The sequence below is a fragment of the Oryx dammah genome, unplaced genomic scaffold (genome assembly GCF_014754425.2).
Source record: "Oryx dammah isolate SB20612 unplaced genomic scaffold, SCBI_Odam_1.1 HiC_scaffold_26, whole genome shotgun sequence".
In the NCBI taxonomy this organism is placed as follows: domain Eukaryota; kingdom Metazoa; phylum Chordata; class Mammalia; order Artiodactyla; family Bovidae; genus Oryx; species Oryx dammah.
The window spans coordinates 72,877,033-72,890,650 of NW_024070210.1; the positions used below are offsets into that span (position 1 = coordinate 72,877,033).

A 13,618-nucleotide genomic window follows, 5' to 3' on the forward strand; every position below is an offset into this window, starting at 1 on the left:
TTAAAATATGTAAAAATCAAAAGGCAAGAGAAAAATAATCAGGTCTTAGAAACTGGAGCCTTATGTTAGCATAGGAGTACTCTCAAACATTCTCTAGGCATAGGCTTCTGTGTTTCAAATTCTAAATGGGTCATATTGGATGTAATTTTTTAACCACAAATTCCCATTTCTATCTAAAAAGGACAGAAAATACTTTTCCGAAATTCACACACGGAACATAAATGATACATGTAGAGAGACCAGCTTTAAAGAAATAATGTGAAGTTCATCGTCTAAGCAATGCACACAAAACTGCAGTTTTGGGGGCACAAAAGGGAGGCTTAAAAAAATGGAACCCATTCTAAGGGAACAAAAAAGCAATCATTTGAATTTTAGAGAAGCTAAATGAAATATCTCAGTGCAACATTCCAATCATTTAAATAAAATTCATCTACACATTTCTCACCGATTTTATAAAACTCAGTTCTAATCTGTGGTCTTTCAGGGTCTGAGAGTATAAGTGTGTCTATGTAGACCCTTCAAGACTCTAGTTTTACACGAACGGCTATTCTGTTTCATGTCAGAACAGCCAGAGGAAATGAGTACAAGTGTTATGAAGATTAAAAAAATAATTCCATTAACCACGAAGGTGTCCAATGGTTAAGTCAACCTTACTCTTTTTGTTTTATAAAGATATCTGGGATGTTACTAGGTTTGTTGTGATCTTGCCATTTATAGAGAAGACAAGTACATGTCAAGGGAAGTGTGAGAACTGGCCTGAGAACTGAGCTTTATGACTAGCATAAACTAGGGTTTCTCTTTAAAGGTATACCAACCTTCCATACCAGTTGCAAAACTGAAACTAATTTGAAAGAGATAACTGATTAAATTTTACGGGCTTTAGGAATAAAACCAGATAACTTTTTTTCAACTGCTTTGTCATGACTTAAAGTGCTGAGGAGTTTATAAGAAGCAAGCGTAATTTTCCAGTTCCATCAATAATTCATCCCTTCCAACTGTCCTTTCTGCCCAAATCATTTCTTGATCATTTATCATACAGCCCACAGATACACAATCTCTGTCTCTCTTTCACACACTCACACATAGGTACTCACACATGTGAATAAACACACTCCTCCAGAAAACAAACTAGATGGCTAATTCTGAATTCACTTCACTTGCAAATATAAGCCCCACTGTCATGAACATGCTACTGGTTTAGGGAAGTCCACCTGCGGCCTTTAGCTTTAAGCAGTAGGCTCTCATTGGCTTCCATTGAAGACAAGACCAAGACGTGGTCCTTCCCATGCGCTGTGTGCGTGCATGCTCCATTGCTTCAGCTGTGTCCGACCCTTGCAACCTTACGGACTATATAGCCCACCAGACTCCTCTGTCTGAGGGGTTCTCCAGGCAAGAATACTGGAGTGAGTTGTCATGCCCTCCTCCAGGGGATCTTCCCGACCCGGGGATCTTGCATCACCTACACTGCAGGCAGATTCTTTACCACTTGAGCTACCAGGGAAGCCCATGCACTGCAAAGACAGCATATCAGAGAGCCCTCTGCATCCATTCTTTGTGGCTGAAGCTATTGATGGCTGTGGAGTTTGTCTTTTAGGAGTGAAGGAATGTGGAGGGACTGAAATCTGCTCATGTTCCCACCAGTGTCCCCCATTAGCTGTAAAGACCAAAGGTCTAAGGCATCCAGTGTTCCATGTGAGGATATGTTACAGAATCTTCACTGGACTGAGTTGCGTGGGGTGATTTTGGTTGTGGTTTTAAGCCTTCTCACTGATTATGGGGGCTAACTCATACCTATACAATGAATTTGGTTCTTCAATTAGAAACAAAACAGAAACAAACAAACAAAGCAACCAACTAATAGAGAGGTAGAGAGGCTTAACATTTAAGCCCCTGGGTCCATACTCGGACAGACTTGGGTTCAAATCCTTGCACCTGACTTTACTGAACCTCTCTCCTAACTTGTACAACAGGTACAAAGGGTGGTGACTGGCATTGAGCCAGTGATCAATACATGGCAGTTTTGTCACTGGTGTAGACACTTAAGGTTGGGTGTGGACTTGGTAATTATATCCTTCTGTTCGTCAGATGTAACTACTTGGAACCCGATGCTGTGTCCTCCCCAGACAATGAACCCCGTTCAGCAAGGAGAACTCCAGGCCCCACAGGTGGGGTGACTGAGATGGTCCTTGGAAACCAGTATCTCCAAGAAGAGTGCAAGGTCTATGTTTTAAAAACTGCATGCAAAACCCTACCTTCAGAATTCATGCCACCAATACAGAATCTTGAGGACTATTTACCTTTTCTGCTTTTCGTACCTTGTGGCCCATCTCAGGTCACACCTCTATCAGCATCTTTTTTTCAACCCTGCCCATATCCTTGTTTACACACATTTTACACAGTATCCTTCATGGTGAAAAGTCATCTCAAATGGAATCTTTAAGAAACTGCCCCTGTAATAAGAAGTTAGACTCCATTTGCTCTCTAGTCTGTTCAGATTCAGTTGCCTTGACATGTCTGGCTCAAAGTGCACTAGAAAATGAGAAGCACAGCTAATGATAGAGTCCTATAGTGGGATTTAAGAAACTGCCCTTTAAGGCTAACTGTGTAGTGTTCATGCTCTAAATGGGCACTCTTGGGTGACTGAGGATTTATCATGCACAGACACTACTTTAAGGCAATTCACACATTTGGTTTATTGGGATGGTGCTCCCAAATTGATACCTAGGGTTGCCAGATTTAGTAAATAAAATACAGGACAACCAGTTAAATTTTAATTTCAGACCAACAATAAATAATTTTTCACTATGAGTATATCCTATATAATACTTAAGTCCTATATAATATTTAGCAACCTCATGACCTAAAAGTGGAACTGACTGAGCAACAGGTTCTTTTGAGAACTTTCTAGATCACCCAGAATGGTCTACATGGTTTGCTACAGCAAGATGATCACCCAAACAGAACCTCTCTACATAACAGTCTGGCTGACATGCAGCCGGTGGCACCATGTTGGCAGCACTGGTCACTTAAACACTGAAATATATACTGGTTGGTAAAAGATGCTGCTCAGAATCTCCCTGGTATTTACCCTCTACCAGCTCCACCTCCTGCCATTCTCCCAAGGAACCCTTGCACCTTCTCACAGTTCAGTAACTAAATGATGAATGTGATAGGCAACAACATGGACGGACCCTGAGAACACTGTGCTAAGTGGAATAAGATGGAGAAAGATGAATACTGTATGCTCTCATTTATAGGTGGAATCTAAAAATAGCCAAATTCATAGAAACAGAAAACAGATCGGTGGTTGCCAGATGAAGATAGAGGGAAATGGGTGAGGTGATCAAAAGGTACAAACTCCCAGTGTAAGATTTTTAAGTCCTGGGGATGTAAGTACAGCATGGTAGTTATTGCTAACAATGCTATATTGTACATTTGAAAGTTGCTTAGAGAGTAGATTTTGAAAGTTCTCATTGTAAGAAAAATAATTGTAACTATATGAGGTGATAAGATGCGACATTATCGTGGTGATCATTTTACAGTATGTATGTATATCAAATCACTATGTTAAACATCTAAACACTTGAAACTTATACAATATTACATGTTAATTATACCTCAGTAAAATGGGAGGGGAAAAAAGGATAGCATTGGAGAAACAGAAGTGGTATGAGCCTTCAGAGTTAGGAGACTATAAATTTTGGTCTTGCTATCGGAGTGGTGACATTGTTCCTCATTTTAAAATAATAATTCACATTGAGAATATTAACATGTCTTCCATTTAAATAATTGCCATTTCTTTCTTTACATTTCTTTTAAATAATTTCCACTCTCTATACATCACATTGCTTAGGTTGATTTATACCCCTTTAATAAAATCAGGAAATTTAATATAACAAAAAGGAACTTTGTTTTATCTGTTCCTGTTCATCCCATTCTATCAGCACATGTTTGATAAAGACACTGAGGCCCATAGAACTTAAGGCAGTGCCCAGAGTCCCATAGCTAGTGGTTGAATCAGCAGTAGAAGTGAAGTAAATGAGATTTCCATCTCCTGGTCCAAAGCAGAGGGGCCCAGATCTGACCCACCGCTTGTTTTTGAATGACTTCTTTAAGAATGGTCCTTACATTTTTTAATGGTGGAGGAAAAAAATAAAAGATGAACAATGTTTTTGATAGGTGAAAATTATATGAAATGCAAATTTCACTGTCTACAGACTTTTACTGGAACACAGGCACACTTACTATGTATGTATTCTTTATGGTTACTTTTGTCAACAGAATGGTTGTAATAGAGACTGTATGGTCCCCAAAGCCTAAAATATTTCCTCTCTGGCTCTTGGCTTAAAAAAAAAAAAATTAACCTGCAGCTAAATAAGGGCCTTAATAGCAGTCCCAACCTGAATGCCTGGGGTCATTCTGATTTGTGGATGCCAAATTTCCACCAATTAGTAAATGTTATAGCTATCACCCCTACATGCTAATGAAAAGCTACATCTCCACTGAAAAAGCCTGATGAAAGTAACTTCTTGATGGTGACACTGCAGATCAGATTCAAAACTGAAAACAGAACAGTCCTGCAACATTTAAGGCTGATCAAAATATCATGCAGCAATACCCTCCTCCCTGACCTAGTGTTCACAACCCCCAGAGGAAAGAAGTCTTCTGAGCTGGTATGGTGGTCAGTGCACGCATGCGTGGATGCTAAGTCACTTCAGTCGGACTTTTTGTGATCCTATGGACTGTAGCCCACCCACCTGGCTCATCTGTCAATAGGATTCTCCAGGCAAGAATACTAAAGTGGGTTGCCATGGCCTCCTCCAGGGATCTTCTTGACCCAGGGATGGAACCCATGTCTCATGTCTCCTGCACTGGCAGGTGGGTCCTTTACCACTAGTGCGAGCTGGGAATCAGTAACAAGATGCAAACTTTTACTAAATCAGTAGAACCCTCTTCCTGAATGGACATCTTACTTAGAATAACAATATTCAAAACATAGGAATCAAATTGTAGCATCTAAGGAAGGGGGAGGATTGGATGTGGGGAGACTTATGGCCCAAGGTGTAAAAACTGCTAATGCAGAAAATAATCTAAAGGAACTATCCCAATGTTTAAAAATTATAATTTAAAAAACTAAGAAGCATGTAAATATTTATATATTTTATTGTGTATTTATATAAATTTTATATAAAATACATGCTATTTATATATGATATATGAATATATTTATAGTATAATATGTATAAACATGTGTGTATACATATATATATATATATACACAAACACATATACCCCATTAAAGGTTAGTTCAAGATAAAGGCCTTGTTTATGTGATGATATGTTTCAAAAGCCTAAAAATACTTATAGACAATAAACCAAAGTTTTTCGTAATATTGGCAGGGAAGGGTATAAGAAAAATTATATATGTGGTAGTGCTATTTATTTCCAACTTGTAGTACTAATTCAAATTTTTTAAAAAACCAACTCTAACTCCAATAATAGAGAAATAATTGAATAAATTTTAGGATACAATGTTCAAGAATACTACACATTCACTTAAAATACATCCAGAGGAATTTGTAACACCATGAACAAGCAATGTAAGAGTAATAAGTAAAGGAGAAAAAAAAAAGGTATAAAATCTATGCTTACAAGTTAAAAATAATCCTTCACTGAAAATAAGTCATACAGGGTGAAAAATACAAAGATAATTTATCAAATTTTTACAGTTGTTGTCTTTGGTTGCTGAGGTTATGAATTATTTCTTTTCAATTTAATTTCTTTCAATTTAACTACATATTTCAAATTTTCTAAAAGGATTATATATGATTTCTATAATTGAAATAAAGTAAAATTAGGAAATAATTTAATTTACAGGGAAAAGGAAAACCAGGAATATATAGTTTAGCCAATGGGTTAAAAAACACATAAACCCAGAATTTTTTTAAAACACAGAAGAAAAAGAAAGACATTCAAGTTCATTTCAGCACTGTGACATGCCAGACCTCCTGCTGCAGCAAGCGCAACTTAGTCTGACCAGTAGATGTCACTGTTACACTTCTTGCTTTGAGTGTATCTCATGCATTGGAGAAGGAAATGGCAACCCACTCCAGTGTTCTTGCCTGGAGAATCCCAGGGACTGAGGAGCCTGGTAGGCTGCCGCCTATGGGGTCGCACAGAGTCGGACACGACTGAAGCAACTTAGCAGCAGCAGCAGCAGCAAGATACACAACTGCTTTTTAGATAAAGTGAGGTTTTAAAAAAACGTCAAAAGCCTTTGACTGTGTAGATCACAACAAACTGTGGAAAATTCTGAAAGAGATGGGAATACCAGACCACCTGATCTGCCTCCTGAGAAATATGTATGCAGGTTAAGAAGCAACAGTTAGAACTGGACATAGAACAAGAGACTGGTTCCAGATCAGGAAAGGGATATGTCAAGGCTATATATTGTCACTCTGCTTATTTAACTTATATGCAGAGTACATCATGAGAAACCCTTGTCTGGATGAAGCACAAGCTGGAATCAAAATTGTCAGGAGAAATATCAATAATTGCAGATATGCAGATGTCACCACCGTAATGGCAGAAAGTGAAGAAGAACTAAAGAGCCTCTTGATGAAAATGAATGAGGAGAGTGAAAAAAAAAATTGGCTTAAAACTCAACATTCAGAAAACTAAGATCATGGCATCTGGTCCCTTCAATTCATGGCAAAGATGGGGAAACAATGGAAACAGTGAGAGACTTTATTTTGGGGGGCTCCCAAATCACTGCAGATGGTAACTGAAGCCATGAAATTAAAAGATGCTTGCTCCTTGGAAGAAAAGATATGACTAACCTAGATAGCATATTAAAAAGCAGAGACATTATCTTGCTGACAAAGGTCTGTCTAGTCAAAGCTATGGTTTCTCCAGTATCATGTATGGATGTGAGAGTTGGACTATAAAGAAAGCTGAGTGCCGAAGAATTGATGCTTTTGAACTGTGGTGTTGGAGAAGACTCTTGAGAGTTCCTTGGACTGCAAGGAGATCCAACCGGTCCACCCTGAAGGAAATCAGTCCTGAATATTCATTGGAAGGACTGAGGCTGAAGCTGAAACTCCAATACTTTGGCCACCTGATGCGAAGAACTGACTCATTTGAAAAGACCCTGATGCTGGAAAGACTGAAGGCAGGAGGAGAAGGGGACGACAGAGGATGAGATGGTTGGATGGTATCACTGACTCAATGGACATGAGTTTGAGTAAGTTCTGGGTGTTGGTGATGGACAGGGAAGCCTGGCAGGCTGCAGTCCATGGGGTCGCAAAGAGTCAGACATGACTGAGCGACTGAACTGAACTGAGGTTAAAAAAAACTACAAATTTCCAGTTCATCTCATGAAGGGTTGTAGTTTTTACATCTCTCAGCTTCATTCCAAACCTCCTTTTACAATAACTGAGATGTCCAATGTTTTTCTAAAATGACATACAATGACTGTGGTTTTATGATTATGAAAAGTACAAGATTCTTGTGCTCTTGGATGCCTGAGAAAATTGTCACCCATATGAATATTACAGGCCACAACTTGTCAAAAACATATTTCCAGGCTTGAAAGTAATGAATTGGAAGGTGTTAAATGAAATCAGGAACACAAAATTGTCAGTAAGTATTAAAGTTAATGGCAGGGGTGGGGGGGGCGGTTGCAGTGAGGAAGCGTCTCTTGGATTCCTAAAGCTCACTCCCATCTCTGACAGAAAATGGGGAAGTGAAGGGGGGCAGTAACAATTGTGACAGTCTACAATGTGGAAGTAGGTAAAACGCAGCCCTCTGCTTTGTATAGGTCAGTCAGCGCTTCTGTGTCAATGAATCCGTAAAAGAATGGGAAAGAGAAGGCTGTTTTTTAAATAGGTCATCCAGTATTTGGCAGATTTCCTGCCAAACTGTTCACCTGTTATTTGAGTGGCTGCAGAGAAAGGAAGGTGTAGGAATGTGGAAGACAGGCTATTTGAATTTCACTGGAGGATCCAGATCGTATCATTCAGTTACTGTATGTTCTCAAATTTTTAGAAAATTATCAGGAGTGGCAAATGGCGTCTCACACAATAAGGTTTAGGCCACAAAGTGATGTTAGCAGAGTACTCTGTAAATGCTCAGATATTTACATGACTGTGTAAACACAGTCACTTTCTAGTGCACAAATTTCAAATCAGCAACGTGTATCTGTTTTCTGCAGCTGATTGATTTTTAGACAACGACCCTCACACAAAAGACAGCTTTAGCAGCCTCGCAGACACACTTTATGTTAAATGCATATTAAATGAGCCTTATTATATACAAAGAGTCATAGCACAAACACACAGGTTTCTACTCACATGGAGATCCAAGTGCAATTCATTTCCGTTGGGTTTCTCTCTTTCCTCATGGAGCAGAAATGGACAGGCTGGCCCTGCTCTGTAAGCCAGGACCCATGCACCTCCATCTTTGCTGGGAAGGTCTTTAGCTGCTGTCTGCTCACTGAAGCCGTCCCGGGCAAAGCCCTCAGAGGAGATGCCTAGACCAAAGCAGAGAAGACCATGAGTGACACAGTGGTGACAATACATCAAGCCAGCCATTTCTGGGGACTCCTATGTGGGCCACTGCATACTACCTCTTACCTCCCTTTCTAGGTTATATTTTTAGGGTTTGCTTTCCTCCAAAAGTGCTATTCTTTCTGCATCACACTCAGAATGAATTAAAATATATGCCCTCGTATCCAAGGCATATAAAAGATAAGTCTATTCGTTGTACTCAGTGCTCCCTATTCCTGCTTACCAGTCAGGCTATACAGATTATTCTCTTTCAGAACAGAATCAGAGGATGAGCTGCAGGACAGAAGTCAGGAGTCCTGGACTCCTGGCTTTACTTGCAAAAGGTATCACCTGAACCAAGTCACTAGTGTGTATTCTTCGAGGGCAGGAACTGCATCCAGTTCATCTTCATTTCTGGGGATAGCCGGCCTTTGGTCAGTGTGTTGAATGAGTGACACCCACGTGAGTGCACTACTTGGAACTCACTTTCCTGTCTCCAGAATGAGAGTATTAAGCTAGCTCTTCTTTGAATTATGTTAGGGTGATAACAGTCAACTATGTGTCAGGCACGGTTCTTAACCCTGTTCTTTAGTTTTCAAAATAACTCCATAGGTAGGTATCACTAGGGTTCTCATTTTAGATGGGAAAACTGAAGTGCAAAGATGTTCAGCGAATTGCTTAAGATCAGTAAATGATAAAGCCAGGAATTGAACCCAGGCAGTCAAATACAGGCAGGTGTGCTCTTAATGACTAGACTTCATAGTCTCTGCCTGACATTTTTGAGATGGCAATACCTGTCCTACAACAAAAGGACTTTGTGGTCAAGTGAGCATGTAGCTTTTATCCCCAGAGCCACGACTCATGTTAGAATTCTAAAGACCTTGAGATGTCCTTTAGCAAAGAAACTTAACTCTATATAATAGCATTTTCCAAACTTAGTTGACCACGGAATCCAATTAAAGGGACACTCGTTAAACATGTCACAAGCCACCAGTGTTCCACTTGAATAGAGTTTGGAAACAATGAGATCACCCCTAATGTCCCACAGGGCTCTCAGGTTCCTAGACCTCTTCTAGTTCCTGGTAAGCAAACTTGGCAAAATATTAAGCAACCAGGCAGAAGTTAAGAGTTTAGGCTCAGTGTACTTTTGCAATAGAGATGACTGCTGGATATGTGATAGGGTGTTTATTACACATAATCCTTGTAACAGTGTCTCTTTGGCAGGGACCCAATGCCAGCCAATGACTTCAGCCATGTTGAACACCTGACTTACAAGTAATCTGAGCCAAGAGTAAGTCAGCAAACAAAAGGACTGTGGGACAACACACTTCTCCTTTATATTAGAGTAGCATTTCAGGAGAAAATTTGCAAATACCCAAGGTTTTGCTTTCTGTTTGCCTGTTGGGTTGGTTGGTTGGTTTCTAATCACACTTTAAAACTGAAAGATGATACAGGTCACAGTGTCTCTACAGTTGCCCTCTGGCAGGCTGTCCCCAAAACACTGCAGTGAAAACCAAGAAAATGAAGGTCCAGGGGCTTGGGCATCTACTCTGCAGACATGTGCATCCAGAAGGTTACAACTAAGCTCTTTCTTCACCTGAGTTAGGTGTCTTAGAATGAGGGTCTTTTCAGGAACTTGGCCTCATTCTTTCCACAAGCCTCTTCCTACCTAGTGTCTCCAGACAGACTTTCTTCTGGGCTCTTGTTGAGGGCCTCATGTGCTACAGAGTGGCCCCCACTCCTGCTCAGAAGACAGGGAGGAATAATGCCTAAAAGAACCTCAGAGAGGAGACAGTCTACTAAGCTCCTCCTGTAAACTCATGGTGACCCCAATAAGAGGGCAATGCTGGCCATTCTTTAAGAGATGAAGAGACTAAAGCATGGACCCCTTTTCATTTCCATTTATAAAGCTTATCCCTCTCCTAGAATATTTCTGTTTAGATAACTTCTATTTATTTAGCTCATCCCCCCTCATTTTTAGCAAGAAAAGAGAAAACAAGCCTTTTAAAATTTATGGTGTACTCTAACCTAGTTACTTTGTCTTCGAAATGTATTCATTACTAATCACACTTCTCATTTCAAACCCCTCCACTTTCCACTTTTATTTTGAAATAGCTTCTGGCTTTAGGTACAGTTTACACAGATTGACAAAACAACATAAAACATGCTGTATACATCACAAGGAGCATGCTGTGCAACACCTAAGGTAAGACACCTTGATCATCAAAGGCACATTGTCTGGTGAGTGGTTCATCATTTAAGTATATGAGAGTGGTAAATTCCCATAGGGATAAGGACTTCGTGTCCTTAGATAAAATACAGACGCCCATGGAAAGGCATCTACACACCTTTCGTGGCTGTCCACCACTGCATGAAGCAGGTGTGGGGTGCAATTTAGCTCATTTTATGCAGAGAAAGACAATGTGAAGTTTAGGCAGAAACAATGAAAAGTAAGTTCATATTAGAAATAGTTTTAATTATGAAGAACCAGTTTTTAATACCTAATTTTAACCAGACAATATCCCTATGAAGCAAACACTCAAGGTAAAACTATGATGGGTAGTAATCTGGGGAAAGGTTGTTAGGACAGGAAAGACCAAGGGCAGAAATAAGTAACAAAACAGTTCTCAAAAGTCTGACAAAGTAGGCGAGGACATAAGACAAATTCACTATTGGAAAGGACATAAACTAATAAATTCTTCTATTATTTTTATCAAAGTATAATTGATATACAATGTTGTGCTAATTTCTGTTGTAGAGCAAAGTGATTGAGTTATTCATATATATTTTTGATATATACAGTAGGATCTGTATATATTTTCTCTTTCTTTTCTTGTCAAAGAAGACAATAGTTTAATGAAGAACAAACTTTTCTTTTGGACCATCTGTTTTCTTATTCATTCATATAAAAACACTCTTGCAATGTCTGTTTTCTGTCCAGCTAATGGATATTAGATTCTCACTGATTTTATCTTCTATGGTTATAGGCTTATTTGTTTTTGCATAATATCCCTGGGGATTCCCTGGTGGTTCAGACAAAAAGAATCCGCCCCCGCCTTCCAAAGCAGGAGACGTGGGTTTGACCTCTGGGTCTGGAAAATCCCCTGGAGGAGGAAATAGCAACCCACTCCAGCACTCCCGCCCGGAGAACCCCATGGACAGAGGAGCCCAGCGGTCCACAGTCCCCGGTGTCACAAAGAGTTGGACACAACCGAGCAGCTAACACACACCGCATTTTCATATATTCTAAAAATTATATTAGTTTGAATCTACTTACAAGTATCAGGAACCACTTTTTAAGATGTCTCACAAATCTGCCATTTATCTATTTCTTATTTATGTATATGCGCTCAGTTGTGCTCCACTCCCTGCGACCCCATGGACTGCAGTCCGCCAGGCTCCTCTGTCCCTGTGACCCTCCTGCAAGAATACTGGAGTGGGTCGCCACCTCCTCCCAGGGATCCGAACCTGCACCTCCAGCATTGTAGGCGGAACCCTTACCGCTGAGCCAGCGTGGATAGCCCATTTATTTTTTATAGTAGGAAACTGCAGGGAGGTTGGTTGGTTGCTGGCATTGATAAACAGCTTAAGGATTCATCCTTCTGGCTTTCTATTACATCATCATCATAGGCTGGCATTTTGTTTCTTGCCTCCAAGATGCCTGTTCCATCTCCAGGCATGAGGAGAAAACTCAGTGCCAGAGCTGTTGTTACCATTTAGCAGGAAAGAGAAACGTTTCTAGAAATCTCTTGTCAGGCTTCTGCTTTAGTCTCATTGCCTAGAACTGAAAATATTCTTTTCCATTATGGTTTGTTACAGGATATTGAATATAGTAAGGACCCTGTGCTATACAGTAGGATCTGTATATCCATTCTGCGTATAATGGTCTGCAAACCCCAACCTCTGATTTCATTATATATATTATAGAATGGATAAACAACAAGGTCCTACTGTATAGCACAGAGAACTGTAGTCAATATGATAAGCCATAATGAAAAAGAATATTAAAAAATAATGTATATATATATGTGTGTGTGTGGTATATATTAGACTCAAGTCTTTGAAGAGTTTTAATAATATCAACTCATTTTCTGCACAGTCAAAAATAAAGCATATGTCTATGCCTGCTAAAATAGGCATGTCTATACCACTCTCCTCGACTGAATATATTTAATAAAGGGAGATAAAAATTATCTGAAATTAGGTAAGTATATTCTGTCACAACAGTCAAATATCACTTAAATTTCTAATGCAAATAGATTTTGAGGTGTTAGATTTTCATGGAACCTTTTATGAAAAGCTTAAAACAGCCTTATCAACATAATCATGTCTTCCCCGTTTCATGGGCACAGACTATAAATCTAATTTTTCCTCAGTATTTATTAGTTATTTTGTTTCTCAAAATCATTTCAGCAGCTTGATGGACCACACATACACACACAGGTTAATTCCACAATTGACCTTCTGTTAATACAACATACAGCACAGTCACAGTACAGGAAGGGCAACTTACCTTGGGACCACTTTGAAAGTCTGTGTTTTTCCCATATGAGCTGCACTTCCTGATGCTAACCTACAACATCAAACTGGGATTTTGCTGTCAATTATCAGTACAAAGGAAGCAGACGGAAAGGAAAAGTGATGTGCCATTTAAAACTGGAGGCAGTCTCCACGGCCCAGTTTCCCCAGTGGAGTGAGTCTCCCTACCTAAGACATACTGGTTTATTGTTCCCACATCTTTACTCTCTCACTTCATTGTGATTATTCACCCAAGGCCTTTCCAGTTGCTTTTGTAGCTTCTCCCACTGATGGAGATGTCATATATTTCCCCAGGTCCGTGGACACCGAGTCCCTGGATGCTGGATGTGGCCCTGTGACTTGTTTGGGGAAAATGAATGTGGCCGATGTGACAGTGTGCCAGTCCTGAGCCAAGACCTGAAGAGGCGTTGTGTGTTTTAACACGCTGCTTTGTGTTTCTGCCATTACCACAAAATAAGCACGTCTAGGGGGCCTGGACTTAGACACAGAGCAGACCCAAACCCTGTGAGCCAGCACAGCTGAACTCAGATCAG

General features: G+C 39.9%; 1 protein-coding gene across 1 annotated transcript in view; it reads right to left on the bottom strand.

Moving 5' to 3' along the window:
* FMN1 (formin 1) overlaps window positions 1-13,618 on the bottom strand; it is a 435,492-nt gene that overhangs the window by 329,177 nt on the left and 92,697 nt on the right. The window contains exon 2 of the mRNA XM_040226990.1: window positions 8,352-8,530. Coding sequence (XP_040082924.1) covers window positions 8,352-8,530 — 179 coding nt within the window. The remainder of the gene's footprint in view (window positions 1-8,351; window positions 8,531-13,618) is intronic.